Raw genomic sequence first — 20,490 nt, 5'->3', positions numbered from 1 at the left:
AGTGGTGAGATAGAAAATTATACAGAATGAATTGCTGTGTAGATTAGTCTTTGACTAAGAACAAGGATATGCATTATAAGCTGATTTACTTAAGAAAACTGGCACTAATAAACAAAAACTTTTTAGCTTTTAAAGTGAAAATGTATGGAAGTGTGGTAGGAAGTATTATTAATGATGGTGACCTCTAAAAGCCTTATTAGTCTTTCAGTGTAAGAGATCCTGTATCAGGGTAATAAAGAATTCTAATGGATCTTCCTCTCAGCAAGAAAATATGCAGAACAAGAGGAAATAAAGGTGTTGCAAAACTTTATTTGCAGTTTTTACAGTTTTCTCTCCATGGTAATTAGCTAAATTTTATATGCTTTTTTTAAGAACTATTCAGTGCATCATGATATTTACAAATTATGTTTACCGAGGAACTCAGCAAGAGGAAAAATACTTAATGTGTAACATTTACCAAAACAACAGAATAAGCTATTTTCAAAAAAAAAAAAAAACAACCCACCCCCCATCCTCTGCCTGAGCAGTTTTACTCAAACTAGGACAGAAAGAATCAAAGTGCTTGTAAGTGTGCAATTTTTATAAGCACACAAATCAGAAAGTTTAGCAAAGATCTGTGATCTTGCTAAAGCAGAGGCAAGTAAAAGAAAACACTTTTTTGAAGTCATTGCTTTTTAAAATACTCAGAATTACTCATTTTATAACCTTTATAAACATTGTTTGATTTGCCTCATCAGTGCCTCCAAAACTAAATACAGTGAGATCTCAATTATTCAAAACCCAGTTAATCATCTCCATTAACAGAAGGCCAATTAAAGCTTAAGACATACGAAACCCTTTTCGCTTCTAATTCACTGTCTGTGAAACACACCAGATCTGTATCTCAGAGTTGCAAATTGGGCAGCCCAGCAATACACCGCATCAGTATGCATCTTCTTGATCCCTCCAGCTAACACTCCTCATTATACAGCTAGTAGTTTTGCGCATACGTTATAGCGTAAGTTCTTACTCTGCAGTTAACAGCAATGACAGTTTTGCGCTGCTCCTGTTAAATCTATCAGACTTAGTGTTTCATTCCAGCTTGTAAAGTCCATCATCTGCTGAGTTTTCGTATGTTTCCTATGCATATGATATCCAACTTCATTTGAAATCAGGTATGAATGTATTCAAAGACAGTGGTGTTGATTGTAAGTCTCATTAAAGAGAGATCTAATTTATGCAGCAAGCAGGGCAGAAGTATAGAGTCCGAGACATGTTGCTAAACACAAAAGTGACTGAGACGACTGGTTAGCTCAGGGAGGGTTTGCCATAAGCAAAGAGGCTGGCATCAACAAGGTCTGGAAATGACTTCAGACTGTACGTCATTATCTATTTGAAGGCCTTATATTGCTATAGCAACTGTGAAATTGCGTATCTCACCTGTGACTACAGTGAAGGATAGATGCATTGAAGTAGCTTTCCTCTGATTAAGAAAGTGTACTTTTTTCCTGTGGAAGCACAGCTTTTTACCTTGAACACAACTCCTCATACTGAGTTGACGGTGCAAGTAGTAATTTATACCATTCTGCTTTTCAAGAAAGGTTAGTTTCTTCCTACACTGAAAGCAGTTTTGAGATTGGACTCAGTTTAGACTTGAGTGGGAAGGAGCAGCATGTGTAACTCACCAAAAGTTAATATCTCTCTAGCAATGCACAGATTGTGAGGTTTTCCTATTGTAGACCTCTCCGTATCCATCAGCATGTAGGCATCCTGTAGGTTTGACAAACTTGACTTCTTCCATGGAATTAGGGCTTATTACAGACAGGGAATGTCTTAGAGGAGAAAGTGGGTGTTGTGGTGATAAACTGCTAACTGGAATCTAGATTCCAGCTTGGATTAAATATCAGCCATCCTTAAAAAAGAAATCATTTTTTAATTAAGACTTTCACTCTGTCGTTAAAATAACACTTTGTTCAGTTAAATGTAAACCCACAATTATATGAAAAAAGAAAAAGAGAAAATAACACACCATCATTAATTCCTGATTTATTAACCTTGCAAACTGGGAATGAGAGAAGAGAGAGTTTCTTCTATAGCACGCTGTAGGAATTGCCTGTTTTGCTGCAGCGTTTCTAGACTTGCTACCTATTCCCCATCCACTCTCATTCTTCAGTGCTTGTGATTGTATATTACCTGAAGTGAGAATGCCAAACTTTCTGTCACAGTTCATGTTCTGCCTGGTTGTTTCAAAGTCCTGTTTTCTGTAGTCTCTCTAGAAGTGTTTTCTGTAAGTTTTCACTTGTTCATCTGCAAACAGTTGCAGATGAACAAGTGAAACAATAGCTAGAGTTCACTCTAAAGGTGCTGTACTTTGAGCAGTCCAATAAAATTATTTGGAGATTTTCTGTAGTTTGTTCCACAAAGGTGTTTTTTCCTTTAAATCAGGTAACAGAGTTTGTACCTACTCAGGAATAAAAATTAAAAAAGAAAAGTAGACTGAAGATCTATTTGAATAAGATGACAGATTATTCAGTGAGAAGCGAGATGGTGGAAATAAATTGGCAATTGTTCTTTACCAGTTTTTCAGCAGTTAAGTTTCTGTCTTTTCTCCAAGAATATATAATTCTGAGATAACTTAAGTCCTTGGTTATTTCTCCATTTCCAAGTGACATTGTTAATAGGGAAGACTTTCATCACTGGACCTATACAAAATAATAATTCATGCTGTTTTAATTTCTGAGTTAGTATGGGAGTTCTCCTGAACAACACTTGCTGGTTGCAAATAATAAGAACTTCATTCTGTTTCTCTGTAATTTTCCATCAGCCATATCCCTTAAGCGTAATGCCAAAGGTTGACGTTTTATCCAAGAAGTCTTATTAGACTGGATACTGGATTGCTGAAGAAACTCTCTCTCTTGAGAATTTAAGAATGTAGCAAGAATGCTGGTGCTAACGTACAGCTAGCCAAATGCATAAGGCTTGAAGAATACAGTAAGGATGAAAAAGCAGTGAGAGACTACGGAGATGGTGGAGCTTCTCAAATCTCAGATTCTTTTAGGAAAGGCTGGGGATGTACAAAACTGTTTCGTACATTGAAAAATTATTTCATCTGCATCATAAACCACTTGGAAGGATGTATTTTTAGACCATGGCCTTAGTAAACAAACTTTTGAAGTAGGATTTTATTTTTTTTTTGCGATAGTAACACCTGCAATATCCTCACACAGGAAACCGAATGGTCTTATTACTGTGTCTGGAATGTGTTGTTGGTAGGCAGTAACTGTTCCTTTTCTGGCCTTCTGTTCTATCTTCAGGCATTTTTCCAGGTTGGGTCTTTGTTTTCTAAAGGAGGTTGTTGACCACCTATTATTGATGTCCTGATAACTGTATACAAGCCAAGACTATGCGAATATTTAGTCCTTAGGGACTTTGGATATGGAAATACCATTGTCTATGTGTGTATCTGGTGCAAAAGACTACTGATGTATGTGCATTCTTGTGAAGGTCTGGTGATATATCATTGTTACTTGATGTGAGCCCTATTTTTCTAAAAAATGTGTGAACAGGTTTTTATCTTTGTTGTTTAACAAATTATTGAACCATTTTCTCTTTCCTCCTGATTTAACTTCAGTTCTGACTGGAACATCATCTCAAATATTACTACATTTGCAGCAGTACTGCTTTCTAAAGCTTAACTATCCTGCTTCCAAACAGTATGAACTATAATGGTTTGGAAGAGTGCCAGTTGGTAAGATACAGTGAGAAACAATGAGAAGGTGCAATCAGGAATGACCTTCTATTGACACGAAGTTCAAGTTTTTTCATATTTTTTTTTTAACGGGACTTAAGATTCTGACTTTTAAAATCTAAAAAAAATAAACCCTTCCTATCACATCCTTCATATCTATTTTCCCTGACAGTGACAACCTCAATTGGCAGGTTCCTCAGGTAACACTCTCCCCAAATGCCCACGAAAGCAGGTGGGTCTTCTAGCACAGAAATAAATGAGCTCAAGTCAGGGGAGAAAAAAAAACAACCCTTTTTGATGAGAGATCCTCATAGATGGCTGCTGGCATCCATTTCCTGTCAATTAATAATTATTTTTTTTTGGCTAGTATTTAATCTCGTGGGAATATGGTCTAAAAACTTTTCAGAATTTCCTAGTACATAAAGATAACAGTTGACTCACACCTCTAATTTTGCCTACTAATAAAGCTTCAAATTTCTCCTGAAGTTTTGAGTCATTTCTGTTTTCATTTTAAAAATTCAGCAGTGCAACAGCACAGCACGGTCACAGACCTAGCAAGCGTCATACAGGTTTCCTAGCACTCAGATATTTGCTTGCCTACATGTGGTAAAAAACTTCTAATATATTTGACAGGGAAAAGGTTTTTTCATGTATCTTTTAAATTAGGAGCCATGAGACGTGGGATTCTAGTCTAACCCTCCATTGCTTGTTTTTACTGATATATGTGAGCAGTTTGGAGATCCCCTTTGGTGATCGACAGAGTAGCGAAGCTGTGTTGTGCCATGCTGAGCTGGGCTGTGAGCAGAACCCTGAGCACTGACGTCTGTCTACTGGCTATCCAACTAGCGAAGCCAAATCCGTATATTTCCAGTCTTGTTCAACATATTCATCAATGACCTGGATGAGGGGACAGAGTGTACCCTCAGCAGCTTTTATGGTGTCACAAAACTGGGAGGAGTGGCTGACACACCAGAAGGCTGTCCCGCCATACAGTGAGGCCTGGACAGGCTGGAGAGCTGGGCAGAAAGGAACTAAGGAAGTTCAACAAGGGCAAGTGTAGGGTCCCGCACCTAGGGAGGAATAACCCCATGCACTGGTACAGGAAAGCAGCTCTGCAGAGAGGGACTTGGGAGTCCTGGTGGACAAGTTGTCCACAAGCCAGCAACGAACCCTTGTGGCCGAGAAGGCCAATGGTCTCCTGGGGTGCATTAAAAAGAGCATGGCCAGCAGGTTGAGGGAGGTCGTCCTCCCCCTCTTCTTTGCCTTGGTGAGGCCACATCTGCAATACTGGAATACATCTGGGCTCCCCAGTTCAAGACAGACAAGGAACTACTGGAGAGAATCCAGCTGAGGGCTACAAAGGTGATCAAGGGAATGGAGCACCTCTTTTATGAGGAAAGGCTGAGACCTGCGTCTGTTAAGCCTGGAGAAGAGAAGACTGAGGGGGGATCTCATCAATGCTTATGAATATGTACAGGGTGGGTGTCAAGAGGATGGGGCCAGGCTCTTTTCAGTGGTACCCAGTGAGAGGACAAGGGGTAATGGGCACAGACTGGAATACAGGAAGTTCCATCTCAACATGAGAAAAAACTTCTTTATGGTGAGGGTGACAGAGAACTGGAACAGGCTGCCCAGAGAGGTTGTGGAGTCTCCTCTGGAGATACTCGAAACCTGCCTGGATGCGTTCCTGTCCAGCCTGCTCTAGGTGAACCTGCTTTGGCAGGGGGGTTGGACTAGATGATCTCCAAAGGTCCCTTCCAATCCCTGACATACCATGATTCTGTGATAGACTCAGCAGTCCTTGCTGTAAACAGGTCCTTTTTGCTACTAGAATAGATGCCAGAATCTGGACGCCAAGTGTCAACTTCACAAATAGCTCTGCATTCCTCCAGCAAAATCCACCGTGCGCTACTTTTTTTGGGTGATGTTATGTCCCGGTCTGACTACATTGGGCCTGGGAGAAGTTCGCAATAATTCCAAGTATGAGATTAAGACACAAACGAGGTCAGATGCTGCTCACTGTAGGTTTATTGTTATTCCCCAGCAAAAGTCACCGAGACAAGTGAGAGAGTAAAGGCAGAAGTAGAGAAAAGGCAGAAAAGATAAGCAGTATTATGGAGTGTAGCAAGAGTATAGTCACCACCACTGGCCCGAGGATGTCTTGGCGGTCCTCCGGAAGTTCAGCAGCATCCTGTTGATCCGCGGTTGATAGTGGTGGGGGTCTCGGTCCCAATTCCCAAATTGTGGTGGGTCTCTGTGCCAGTTATAGACCAGGTAGCCCAGGTCGGTCTGTAGCTTGACCAATCAGCACGACGGTGGCCTTTGCCCAGCTAATTGGCATTTTACACAGTTGCCCCTCGCTGCTTGGGCAGCGCTTGGCACAGTCATTGTTATTGTGCTTCAGCAATTTTGGAGTTAACGCACAAGCTCGGGTGGGCCTGGGGGTAGGCAGGGTCTGGCTGCTCTGATAGCCAAAGGCCTACACCCTTTCCAGCTGGGGGGGCAACGCACCCTCTTCAGCTGATGGCTGTCTTGGGTGGTGACTGGCAAGCAAGGCGATAGTCTGCAGAAGGTGCTAAATAGATACAAGCAAGCTTCTTATCTGCCTGCAAGCCTGCCGTCCATTTGCAGAACGTTAAGCAAGCTTTGAAACAATTATTTTAAAGTTCCCATCTTTCGCAGGGTGGCATACAAATCGCCAGCCTCTTTCAGCCCAATTACCTCCATTCGTTTCTGAATAGGTTAGGTTCAAGTTTAAGTGACTGTGCAAGAAGGAGGATGTAAAAAGAAATTAAATAAAAAAAAATGCCATGCTAGTACATCATACAGCTTGTCTGCACACTTGCGAGGAGCCCAAATCTGCTGAATTAGACCTCAGTATAGGACTGGTGACTTAGCTTATTAACACTGAAAGGAAGGGCACATGGTGTGAGCAGAAAATACCAAAAAGTTTCACAAATAGTATGTCCTGAAGCAGAAAATACCTCTGTCACATGAACGTTAGTGGGCAAACGTGCCTCACTGTTTCAGTGGTGATTGCTGCTGCGGATTTCCAGCCTTTAGCATCTCCATCCGATAATGTAGATCTATTGTTTTGCTGCTTTTCACTGAATGCTGTTTAATTTAATGATATCTTTTTGGTAAGATGATACCTGTACCTGAAGATAACACCCCTAGTGGATTTGTACTGCTAACTCCCCATCCTTTTTTGGTACTCAGAACAAAGTAGCTGTCCTTTCTGGGGACCACCTTGCTTCTGTGGCATGTTACAACCCACTAGCAAGAGCAGATAATAGTATTGGACTTTTAAGAGCTGAGAATTCATTTATGGTCTCTGAAACAGGACTAGTTTTTACAGACTATGAAACAGTGAATACTGCTGTACTGTAGTCATTCTTTCCTATGACAATTCATGAAGAACTGCACCTAAAAGCTAGGGTGTATCAAATCTATTAACTTATTTTTATACTTCTGATAGTGAGTGTTAGCTGCTGTTTAACTATGCAGAGACCATCACAAGCCACAAAACAGGAAATGCAAGAGGAAGTTGACACTAAGAAGTTTAAATTTCTTGCCACTGCCGTCATCACAAGTATTTCCTATTCCTGAAATCAAGAGGGGTCACTATTCAAAACTGAAATTAAAGAGATACTACCCAGTTGGACAGTATCCAGTTGGACTGGATAGACCTCTGTCTTGCATCTGTTTAAATCAAGGTTCTAGATAATCTACATATCCCAGAACCTCTGCAATAGTAATGCTGAAAATGCTTTCATCACACCTGCCCAACCAAACTGCCTGTTGTCAGTGGTGTTTAAAGGTGACCATTGCCAAAAAATCAGGATAAATTTGTCAGTTCCTAACTTAAAGGCAGGATAAAATTAAGGAAAAAATGAGCATTTTAAATAAATGTCAGGAAAACGTCCATCATGGCACTGGATTATTCTGCCAACAAAATATCAGAAATGATGGTAGTAAGAATACATATATTTGATCTAATGAAGAGTAGAAGATGGGAAAGGAAAAGCCTTCCCTGGCATGGAGGCCTTTTCGGTTTAACTAACTAGTCATGGGATTAATTTTGTCAAAGTTAATGGATGTATTACAGGACAAAAAATGAAGAGCTCAATAAATGTTCAATATTTACTAGGGCAAAAATTTAGAGTTAGGGTATCTCTGAGTATCATTCTGTTGCAGTTTAGTTTTATAGACAAGTTTATTCCTTTTGTAACTATAGTTGAAGTCATTAGATGTCCAGCCTATCACGCTCCTAGTTTTCAGAAAAACTGATTTTCTTGAGAAGCTGAATGCTTTATCTTTTTCCAGGATACAGTTTTTCTTAGAACTTTGTTAAAGGTCAAAGAACTGTGTAAGTATTACATTTTGAAGACTAGCCGTGACGATTTTTTAAATACAGTTTTAACTTCTAATTGAATCAACTCTCAAAAATGGATTGGCCTACAAACACACCAGAAATAGTTTTTTCTGTTAGCTTGGCTGAGAAGAAAAGCTTCTTACATTTGTAGGATTATCCTGGAGGTGAGATAAAAGGAACTATGTTTAGGTGCACAAAAAATGTCATAAATTATCTGGTTTTGATCTGTTGTGCTCTCTGTGGGGCTTTGTGATAACGAGGGTGGGCACAAGGGAGAATGCACGATGTGGAGCACAAAGGTGTTTGTATCTGGTTGAACTAACTGAGGTAAATTTTAACTCTCATGGAACTGCATGTTGATCTACACCACACTGTTTGTAACCTACTCTAAAATGGACCAGTTTCTATGGAGCTTTCTTCCGTGAGTGAATCGGGGACAGAATCCAGTTCATTTGGGTGCTGTTCTGTTGCCATAACCATGAGATCATCCTTTCTCTTTGGCCACGCCATGCTTTAGTCATTGCAGCATTTGTGACATATGAAGTTTTCCAGACAGCCTTACCCTTGATGAATAGTCCTAGTTTGTTTTCTGCACATTGCTTTCCTGTGAGCAAAATGAAGAAGTGTTGTGAAAAGGAAACTGCCCTAAACCACTTGAGTCTGAAATGCAGTGTGTGTTTGAACATTGCTACCAAAACCTGTAAAGGCATAATTGGGTCTCAGCAGGTTCCTGTCCTGTTCTGTGCTGTTCTAACTTTGTCCTGTGCTTACTTCTCTGTATGCTTCTGGATTGGCTTGGATGGGAGAGTCGCAGCTGTTGTAGGGCTCTACTGATAATAATGAAAGACACTGACTAGTTTTCCCAGAAGTAGTGGAATACATGGCTTGTGACCACATTCATCCGCTGTATTTTATTTGGGCTTCCTTCTCTGGAGATACTCAAAACCCGCCTGGACACGTTCCTGTCCAGCCTGCTCTAGGTGAACCTGCTTTGGCGGGGGGGTTGGACTAGATGATCTCCAGAGGTCCCTTCTAACCTCTACCATTCTGGGATTCTGTGATTCTCTTGCATGTGAACTAACATTTGAGCAGGCTGTAATTTTGGATGGCAAAAAGTTGCTGTTGTACTTCTTATCTTGATCTGCCTTTGATTAAAATAGGTTTCTGTAGTTTAGAAGTAACTTATTATTTTAGATTTAGGCAGCTCAAGTCTTATCATTGTATTTTTTTACCCTTGGGTTCTTAAGCTCTCTGCATAATGTGCAGAGAGATACTCACTTAAAAATTAACAGAAAGTCTTGTGAGCAGGGCACCAAGGGTTGCCTAAACTTCTTCACTCGCTCCACATAGTTAAGTTTCTATGTAGAATCAGAGCTTCTCTGCAAAAGTGTACCTGCGAGCTGTTACCTTTTAACCCATTATCCTAGTGGGAAATATAGTTCTAATGCCCAAGGAGTTTGTGCTCACAGACCTTACTTGCAAGACTAAGGATATTTGGAGCACTACTCTGAGTCCTTCCTGTTGCAGCTGTTTCAATGTCTGTGGATTCTTATTCATGGGCTGCAGAAAGAGATTCTTGCTCTTTAATTGCCCAAAGTGTCAATGGAAGCATAGCTGCCTATGGATATTTACCAGTGGCTGAAGGGAAATTAGAGGATCATGAATTTTGGACATAAATAAATCCTTCAATCCTTTGGACATACATAAATCCTTTTCATCACTGTGTTTGACATCTACTAGATTTCACTAGGCTGCTCTTCACAAACATCTCTCTGAGTTCACTGTCCCTTTTATAGCTCCAACCTGTAGACTAGTGTATTGGGTTTGCATGGCAGGTTTTTTGGTAGCAGGGGGCTACAGTGAGATGCCTTCAGTGAGAAGCCACTAGAAGCTTCCCTGTGTCCAAAAGAGCCAATGCCAACCGGCTCCAAGATGGACCCACTGCTGGCCAAGGCCGAGCCAATCAGCCACAGTGGTAGCGCCTCTGTGATAAGATATTTAAGAAGGCGGAAATAAAATTGCACGGCAGCATTTAGAAGAGAGGAGTGAGAATATGCAAGAGAAAATACTCTGCAGACACCAAGGTCAGTGAAGAAGTAGGGCGAGGAGGTACTCCAGGTGCTGGAGCAGAGATTCCCCTGCAGCCCATGTTGAGGACCGTGGTGAGGCAGGCTGTCCCCCTGCAGCCCGTGGAAGACTCCACACTGGAGCAAGTGGATGCCTGAAGGAGGCTGAGACTCCGTGGGAAACCCGTGCAGAAGCAGGCTCTGGCAAGACCTGTGGACCCATGAAGAGAGTGGAGTACATGCTGGAGCAGGTTTGCTGGCAGGAGTTGTGACCCTGTGGGGGACCCATGCTGGAGCAGTCTGTTCCTGAAGGACTGCACCCTGTGGAAGGGAACCACAGTGGAGCAGTTTGTGAAAAACTGTAGTCTGTGGGAAGGATTAATGTTGGAGAAACCTGTGGAAAACTGTGTTCTGTGGGAGGGACACCACACCGGAGCAGGGGAAGAGTGTGAGGAATCCTCCCCCTGAGGAGGAAGGAGCGTCAGTGATAGTGTGTGATGAACTGACGGCAACCCCCATTCCCCATCCCCCTGTGCCACTTGTGGGGGGAGGAGGTAGAGAATTTGGGAGTAAAGTTAAGCCTGGGAAGAAGGGAGGTGCGGGGGTAGGGTGTTTTAAGATTTACTTTTTATTTTCTCTTTATCCTACTCTGATTTGATTGGTAGTAAATTAAATTTATTCTTCCCAAGCCAAGTCTGTTTCACCTGCGATGGTAATTGGTGAGTGATCTCCCTGTCCTTATCTTGACCCACGAGCCTTTCGTTATATTTTCTCTCCCCTGTCTAGATGAGGAGGCGGAGTGATAGAGCGGCTTTGGTGGGCACCTGGCGTCCAGACAGTGTCAGCCCACCACAACTGCCTTGTTTACTGCCTTCAGAGTTGCTTTTGTAGATCCTACCCAGAGCTGATAATTTGCTACTTTCCTCTTAACTTCTCATTCATGGAGTTCACCACTTCAGTGCTTTATTATCCCTCCTCCCCAATCCTTTTGACTCATCTTATCCTTCTCCCTTCCCACCTTATATCCTACTGAGCATAGCAGTAAAAGAGGATAACAGCTGAAAGTGATCCCTCGTCTAGGCTATTCATCAGTATTCCTGACCTTTTCTGCTGGTGACGAGCAATTGGGTTTTTGTAAGAAAGATATTGTGATTAAGTGACTTTGACAGAATGAGTAGCTTATTATCTGTCATTATGTGGCACTCGATTGAGAACAGGACTTTGCTAGTCTGTGCCTAAGGCTTGCAGTGTCCTCTCATATATCATCAATAGCTAGACTGGGAGGGTTGACTACTTTTTTCCAGGAAAAAAATGTGGATGTTAGGTGACTGAGTTAGATGCAAATAACTTATCTTGCTTTTCTCCCCCCATTTTTTTTTTTTTGTAGAAACAGAAGCCTTTCTTCAGGAGATATATTTTGAGAAACCCAGGCCACAAATCTGTTCTGACTTTGGTGACAATTACCTCTGTCCATCAACTAGATACTTTCCTGCCCTAACAGGAAAGTATCATGGTACATGCACCAGCTTCTTGCCTTCTTAAAATGGAGGCAAAGACATCTGAGCACACTGCTGCACCTTCAGTGTCTCCATGTGCAATGCGAGAAGATCTAACTGTGAAGTTAGCTTAGCTGTGCTTTGAGCAGGCAGTTGGATTAAATGACCTTCTGAGATCACTTCAATCTAAATTATTCTACCATTCTAAGACATATCAAACTACAGGAAAGCGAGGAGAGAGAGAGTGAATACAGATTCAGTCCATGAATCTCAATGAACTCTGGCTATTAATAAGTATTTTTTTCACTTTTGGGTAACAGTCTGTATGTCCATTTCTAATTCATGTGGATTAATGCATGGCATCAGCTTTGGCTGTAGCTGAACCCTTTGCACAAACAGCAGTCTTACATCTGCTCTTTTCAATTTCTGTAAGCTTTAGCTGGATGAAAATGGGGGTCAAGATGGGCATTCTGCAGCCTAATGGGTGAAAACACTTGTAAATAAGCCCTCTGTGCTCAAGCTTTGTCAGCAGCATATGTTTTAATTACTCAGATCAGCTCTGCTATAGCAAACTTCAGTGTAATCTTACAACCTGTTAGCCAATTAGCTTCTGTACAGTGGTTTTTGTTTTGGATATCCCAAGAATGGAGGCAACCAATCTCAAGATATTTTTGAAAGAGCTTGAGTGTATGACATCAAGACTGCCATGTCTTCCTGATATGGGCTACTTCTGAATCCTGGATGTTTCAGATCAAGACCAAAAGATGGCTGAATTAAGTTTGTGGTTTAAGAATGGCTTTGCTATAATGATAGAGGAACTTTGCAAAGTAGTGGTGTGGGAAAAGCACCTGAGACCAAGCCAGGTTCTTACTCTGTAGGCAGAACTAATGGCAATGAAAGACACATTAATGAAAACATGCTGTAGTGAATGCTTCTGAGGCAACCTGTTTACAGACGTACCCTAGAGACTTCCCAAGCCCTAGGGACTTGAGGAGGTTCAGAGCCCACTGGAACATACCTTCTTGGAAGGAAACATGGACTTCAAAATAATGGGATCAACAAGTTGGAAATTGCTGCTGAGTTTTGATGGAGCTCATGAACAATTCCCAACACAGCTGAAAAAGGAAATCTGATATGACTTTCGGGCTTGCTTTTGATCAACATCGCAATGGGAATTTAGCATTTAGTGGTGAGCTCAAAGACACCACTCATCCCACCCTAACATGGTGTAGAATCAAGGGATGCAGTCTCAGATTTCAAGGTATCAGGAAGACTTCTGATAGGCTGGCTGAAAGGGTAGTGGGATGATTTTGGGAACTCACTTTTGGTGTCTCAGGCAAATCTCAGCACACCTCTAGACTCTGAAATGAGTCATTGAGAAGATGCTGCTTACTCTAGAATTGGAAGCTGCTCAGTACTCCTAATGGGTAGACTGTACACACATAAACACGATGCCTGATCCACCAGGTGCTGGAGTAAAGGACATGGGCAAATGTCTTATGTTGTCCTGTTTCCAATGTAAGATATCATGGTACTAGTTAATCAGTTGTACAGGATGACCATACCAGGGCCTTTTATTTCTCACAGATCTGAAACTGTCCAGCTGTTCTGTCCAGCAGATCTGAAACAGACACTCCATGCCCCAACCAATGTGCTCATTACTGTTGAATGCGGTGAGGATAACGGTATGGCATAAATATATTTTTGTACAGCATGAGACCATTTGTGTAGGGCAATGATGGCTTTAGGAGGGTTCCCTGAATGAATGCACTCTGGACATATGGATTCTATGAATGGATATTTGCAGGAGGGTTGTATATTAAGCTTGGCAAAAAGCCATAAAGATGCGTGTCCCATGAGTATCAGACACGCAGGTTCTGCGGTCACTCTACAAGCTTTCAGTTGGGTGAGGACTCCAGTTAGCCCTGAAACCAGGCACAATGGTTAAGCACCTGTCAGGACAATTAAATCTTTCTGTTCCAAAATAGGGTGGCTTCTTCAAACTATCCACAGCAGTAGCTGTTGACACATGCTGTCCCCCCAAAACGTACCCCAAGGCAGTGGCTGGAAGAGTTACAGGTGGCACCGACCAGAACTGTGCCAGGGAATAGTTCAGCAATCAAACAGCAATCAGTCTCCATGGGGAGATAATGCTTTTTCCAGTAGCAAGCCATTACTGTTGCTAGGATCTTGGTGAATAGGTCTGGAACCAAAGAAGGCCAAACCAAAGGACTGTGAGGTGGTATATTGGTACTGACCAGCAGGGAAACACAGCTATTAGGCAGTCCCCTGCTGCTGTTCATATGAGCATACTTGAAGTGCAGCATACAAAACATACCTTTCCTGCAGAGGCGTTGTCATCATCATCATCCTGGCTTGAATTTGAATTTGCAGGTGATCTTAGATACTTTTTGTAAGGTCAGACAAGGCTGTCACCCCTCTGCTGAAGCATCACTGGTGCTCCCGAGACCAGCTGAGGAAAGCAGGTTCTAATGTTACCCCCTATCAACGCCGGGGCGTGATGCTGAATTGATTTCACGTGTAGAAATTCCCACAGCCTGTGCTGTCTGTAATTCTGGGCACTGAGCTTGAAAGAGCTGCAGTGTAGTACTTTGCAGGAGCAGGCAGGGAGGTTAGCTGCTTCGTAAGGGAGGGAGGAGCTGTGTTTTCTTCTTAGTTCCAAAGGGACCTCTCTGGACTCCCACCCATCCTACCACTGTATAGGGTGCTCCCAGCAAAACACACGTAGGTGGAAGCTAGCCTTCAGTGCTTATCTCAGTGCTGTGGAAGACAGAATGAAGAAGATCCATGTGAAAGGTGGAACTTTTTAAGTTGACTCATCTAGAAATATTTCTGTCTCTGGCCAGTTATTGTTGAAGCATTAAGGAGAGACAGCAGGGAGGAACTGTTAGAGCGTAGGCTCTGACTACATGCCAGACCAACAAATAACAGCCAAACCCTGATGAGAAGTTTTTTAAAATGCATGCGTACCATTAACTCCAGTACTTGAACACCAAATTGAAATTGCAATTCTAGCATCTAATTCATTTAAAATCTAGAAGAGAGGTTCCCTTCTCTAGGCAGAGGACTGGAGTGAAAATAAGAATGGCAAGTGTTACTTCGGAAGGAACACCTAAACCTCAGTGCAAAAGAAGAGTAACTGTGGAGTCCTCGAAGCAGGACATACTGCAGCTCATTCTTTCTTTCACCTGAATGCACAGCTCAGAAGTAAGGCTAGACAGTCTTGGACTACACCAAGATGAGTTTTGTTAATTGTCAGTCCTTTGAGGTGTATATGCTGCACTGCTGAAACTCACAGGTTTGACTTGCTTATAATAGCAATGGGAGGAGAAACCGCTCATCTCACTGATCAACGATAAAATGTCACGTTTTGCGACTGCCCACAGAAAAGATCCCTGAACTGAAAATGGCAAAAGACCTGCTGATTACCCATCGCTAACAAAATTGATGGGCCAGAAGAGGATTGTGGGGGGCCTGCAATCTACTGCTTATGCTCACAATTCAGTGCAAATATGACCCTGTGGAGGAATATTTGCTATCATGAAAAACAGAACGGTAGGAAAGTGAGTTGAGGGGAAGGCACATTTTTGTTGGTCTCAGATTTCTAAATTGGTTGTCAGAAGTTCCTCCATCCTAATATAACATTTACCTGCGTGCATGAGGTCAAAGGAGCTGATGAGTCGGTTAAAGACTAAGTCAGCCATGGTGTATGAGGTGCCAAGGATGAAAAAAGTTGCTTGAAGATGAGTGTGCCTGCAGTTATATGTGTATGCGTGCACACTCCAGCCATGTCTCCCAATATGACTTCCCGCCATTTTCCTCATCAGATTGAAAGCTATATTCTCCAACACCAACTTTTAAACAATTTGGAAGGACAAATTCAGGAGAAAAAAATATCCCAACCCTTGCTATTTCAAGTCAAAAGATGATGTTAAAAATTGTTGCACAATACCACAAGGTACTTTGGATGTAGTCAGTCAGTTCAGACAGATGTATAATTGATTGTGTTGAACTGCTTTCAAAATACTGAAGAGTTAACAATTTGTAAGCATACATTTACCCTGTTGGCAGGAGTTATATTCTGGCTGCATAAAGCAGTGATGATAACGGGTGTTTGGTTTTTTTTTGTGTATTTTGGGGGTGGGGTGGGGATCTGCTGCAGCATTAGCGCTTTTTAGAAAGAATCGTCCTTGAGGAGGTAAAACATACAATGAAAAAATGTTTTCATATGTTACTGAGGAGTCTTAATTCCTTTTTATTATTACAGAGCAGGTAAATGAGAACAAAAATGTCTTGACTTAAAGCATGTCTTTTGAAAATGACTCCTATTAATGTCTCCTATTTGGCACAAACCAGTAAAATGTTGTGATAAAAAGTGATGTTTCTACTGAAAACTGTTGTCCGATTCTAACAAAGTCCAATCTAAAGTGGTATATTCAAAGTCAATTTTTAACTCATGTGCCAATTTACCTTCATAACAAAAAATTATTTTCACTTAGAAAGAATCTGTAGTGAACATTCAACTATATGTTCATGCGTTTTGCCCCATCCCCAATGTATCTATGATATATAAACGAATCTCTCCAGTAACAATTCAATATTCCCTTTTCAAATAGTTACTAACTTTCCCTAGACCTTACTACTTTTTTCTGCTTTTCTGCTTGTTTTTTCTTCTTTTTTTTTTATTTTTAATATATTATATTCTTTCAGGTTAAGCACCAGCTTAATTAAAGTTAAATTGCAATTATTTTTAGTGGAGAACCAATTCTTTTGTAGAAGCACAAACCCCACTGTGGATTCTTCTTGGTGTAAACGAAGCTTCTGTTGTTACAGCTTGCACCTACAATTCATATAAAGACAAATCTATCAGCTTGATTTCTAGAAATCCAGTAGCTGAAATGGATCTGCTGTATTTTATTCATCGACCAGCCCTGGGGTTCAGATGGTTTATAAGACTTTCACCTCCTCTGTGTTTACAATGTATTAACTTCTTCCTCTTAAAGTGCATCAAAGTTTCACCATAAGTGGATGTTTTCAACCAAAAACCTTCCTCTAAAAGACGGAAGAATCTTGTTTGACTGATTTCATTCATTCAGGCTGCTACAGCGGTTTCTAGTGCAGTTACTCTTTTCAGCCTTGCTCTGGTACTCGTTTTGGTGACTCATTTGCTTTATACACCATTCCTTACCTGAATTAGCAAATGTTCTTCCTCAAGTGCACCTGACCTTTGTGTTGGAATCATGCTGAAAAACGTATTGTGCTTTGATAGGGAAAGCTAATTTATTTTTAAGTACTGGGCTAATTTTTTCTCTGTCATATCCTCGATGAGTATTACAGTTTCTCTTCAGTTACGCTAAGGAGTATGAAGAGCCTCAGTGGCTCTGGTTAAAATGACAAAAAGTGTTTTTTTCCAAGGGAGACCTCTTCTTAGGTCTCTCATGGCGTTCTCTGGTAAGCTAGCTCCCTTGCTGGTGCGTGAGCATGACGCGTGGTTCGTGCTCTGTATCAAGTTGAAGGGCGCGCAATAAACTCCTGTAGCCTGCAGATTAATCTTAGAGGTGGGAAGCAACCATTGAGAGTTCTTTGCCACTTAACCATTTCAGTTCCCTGCTCTATCAGCCATTTAGGATACAGAAAGGGGCCAGCCCTGTGAAAGTATGGGCACAAACAGAATTCCAGACGCGTTTTTGCTAGGCCCAACTTAAACTCTAGTTCACTGTCTCCTAAAAATGGCATGTTTTTTTTTAGTCTTCTCCCCTCCCCCTTCACACAGCTCTTCTGTGGGATCCCGTCTCCCCGCCACCTCTTGTCACTGCAATTCTAGGCAAAGAAAGAGCCAACTCCGCAGCCAGTTGTTGCTCCGGAAGAGCAACAACTGAGGGTGATGACTGGGTGATGGCTGGCTGCAAGCATAGACCCCGCTGGCCATGACTTGGCTTGAGCTGAGGGTCTGCCAACAATTAAAGGATTAAAGGCAGATGGTTTGCTGCTGGAGGCACGCAAAAGCACTTTATTTCCCCCCTAGAACCTTCTGTGACTCAGAGTGAAACCCTGCCATACATATAAAACTCTTCCAACTGTGTGAGTTGAAGGAATTTGGCATTTCACAAGAGTGCTCAGCATTTTATGGGAAATGGACTATAAATGAGTACAGTTAATTGTTGTGCATACATTTTAAATGTAATATAAACTGTTTTTGCCTCATTACCATGTTGTAATAATGGAGTCATGGCTTTTTCGAGAAAAAAAAAAACCAGAAGATGTGATTCAGATGACCCTGGGAAATAAGCTTTTATAGTAAATTGGAAAAATAAAGCTGAATTTCACAATATTGTGTTATATATCAGTGTAGCATAGTAAGCGTGATTTGCTTTTGTCTTTTGAAGATAGCTATCTAGTAATTTAATACTCTACTTGTTAGCAAATAAACATATATTTCCCACACAGACTCTAGATTAAATCTTAAAAAATGATAATGTGGTGTTTGACCTCCATAGTTACTGCTTGATAAAATATAAGTAAATATGTCGTTTAAAGTATGCAGTAGACAAATATATAAGCAAAGGCTTCAGATATTATGGTGATACTGTTTGCAAAGAATATTAGCATTTACTGATCATTTCTATCGTTGTTGCTGTTATTTTATATTAACAAATCTTTAATTACGTGAATGCCAGAAGGATAAATTCACAAAAATGAAAATCACTTTACATATAACTTAGTGGGATAACAATGTCTAGAACCTACTTTAGAGAAGCCATGACAGGCGTCTTTCATTCAGCAGTCTGCCACAACAGGAAATGACTTCCTCTAATACGCAAGGAAATAAATAAAGGTCAGATGGTTCGTTTGTCTGCATTTGCTTTGCACAGTTCTACCAGTAAAACAGGATGTTTTCTATTAACATGGCTCCAGGTTTCCTGTTAACAATAGCACCAAAATAAGGACCAGATTTTGTCTAGGTGAAATTCACTCCCCCTGCAAAAAAGCCCTATTGCCTAGAATCTGCCAAGAAAAAAGCTGCAGTAAGATGTGGAAGCTGCTAAATTTATGTGTGAGCACCAGGCTGCGATCCCTACAAGCTTACAGGGCTTAGGTACTCAGTTTCCACTGAAACTCCAAGAAGGTGAGCACCTTTGTTCTTAAAGCCTTTTTGAAAATTCCATCCCCGTAAGGTGTAACGGCCTCCCATTATTTGCTCAGGGACAGTATGTGTATATACATATATATGGGTAGTGCCTTGGGTAGTCACAATCTATGCCAGCGAAAAGAGGAGCGTAGAGCATGCATCTTCTCAGCTGTGAAGAAGCAGCAGCCTTGCTGAGCCGTGCTGCTTATGAGACAGGCTACTGGATTTTCCTCACAGACCACGCTTGACTAGTGCCCTTAAGCGATCCTAATCTCAGCCAGGAAGACAAGGGGCTGTGAGTTAATTGTTGGCAAACTTTGAACCGTGTGGGCTTCAGGGGAAAGGAAGGGCTTTAAGTCAGCCGCATGTACACTGGATGTTCCATTTAAGCAGAATGTGGTTTCTGTTGAGGTATGTTTTCTTTGGCTATTTTTTCACGAAATGTGCAATTACAAAAAATAAATTATTTACAACATTACAAATGAAATTTCAGTGTCAGCTTTTTCTGTTAGAAAATGGAATATTCCTCTGTGCAACAGGTGAATTATTTTCCTTGGGGGTCAGATACGAAACTGATTTCAATACAGAGAACAATAAACTTATTATTACAGCTAAATACTTTCTGATCAAGAAGTTTCCCCGTCTTCAGCGGTGATGCTTGTCCCATAGCTCCCATATCAGCTGTGTGCCAGGCTTCACAGTAGTTGCTAACCAGTCGGATCCCATTTGCAGTTGAACCATGCCATATTACTTTTTGAGGCCTGAAAGGTAATGTTAAGAAGTTATTTCCTGAAAAAGTCTCTTTTTTGCTTTATTCAGCTGCACATCTATGTGTATGGTGACCTGTATTTCTGCTTTCCTTCTGCTTGAAGCAAACAGTGGGTAGGGAAAGATGAACACAGAAAAGTGAGGAAGAAAAGGAGAACACAACCTGATATCTCATTCATAGGTTATCAGAAATGGAAACGAAAGATGGCATAATTGAAAAATTTTTATCACATTTCTAGTAGGCCAAGATACTGCTACTTGTACTATCTGGTAAAAGTACATGTCATGTAAAACTTATAAATGGTAATGTAAACTCACCAAGATGGGTCAGTCATGACGTTCCTCCCATCAAAGGAGTATATTGGAACATGAACGTTGAATTGTCCACCGTTTCCATTAAATATGAACTCCCAGTTATTGAAAAGTGTTTCTCCCTGTTAAAATTTCAAAGCCACATTTACAAACAAAACAAATCCAAAATCCACATCATAGCAGACTTATCGACTTATCTATACATCTAAAATCTTATCTGCATATGAGAACACTTATGATTCCAGCTTTCACATCAGTTTCTGCATGATAGTCCTGAACAAGCTTGTCTCATCTATCATCTCTATGCTAATAGCTCTCTGATCCGCACCTTTGCCTCACAGTTGCATCTCTGTTCTGTTGTCACTCCAGATATTCAGCTTGATCATCTCCATTCCCACTGTCCTTTTCCTCCTAACTGTCTAAGGAGTTGTTTGAAAAATTGCTTAGAACTACCATAGCTATAGAAAAAATATAGAGATAATCTGTATTGGAACTTCAGTCGAGGTCACAGTTTTGTGAAAAGCGTGGCAAATGTTCAAGTCGAAAGCCTTGCATCAGGCTGCCTCTCCATCTGCTGTTATGTTTTTCCAGTCAAA

General features: G+C 41.2%; 1 protein-coding gene across 3 annotated transcripts in view; it reads right to left on the bottom strand.

The window, feature by feature from the left end:
• Positions 1-15,906: 15,906 nt before the first annotated feature.
• The window catches only part of COL15A1 (collagen type XV alpha 1 chain), a 152,621-nt gene continuing 148,037 nt past the window's right edge, over positions 15,907-20,490 (bottom strand). For 2 of the 3 annotated variants that reach the window (XM_063325715.1, XM_063325716.1), the window contains 2 exons: positions 19,901-20,016; positions 15,907-19,575 (listed from right to left, as the gene is read on the bottom strand). In XM_063325715.1, the coding sequence (XP_063181785.1) occupies positions 19,359-19,575; positions 19,901-20,016 (333 nt within the window). In that variant the 3' untranslated portion in view covers positions 15,907-19,358. The remainder of the gene's footprint in view (positions 19,576-19,900; positions 20,017-20,490) is intronic. The other variant, XM_063325714.1, reaches the window with a different exon arrangement.

This window comes from Chroicocephalus ridibundus, chromosome 2 (genome assembly GCF_963924245.1).
Source record: "Chroicocephalus ridibundus chromosome 2, bChrRid1.1, whole genome shotgun sequence".
Lineage (NCBI taxonomy): Eukaryota > Metazoa > Chordata > Aves > Charadriiformes > Laridae > Chroicocephalus > Chroicocephalus ridibundus.
This window is presented reverse-complemented; position numbering and strand designations above follow the sequence as displayed.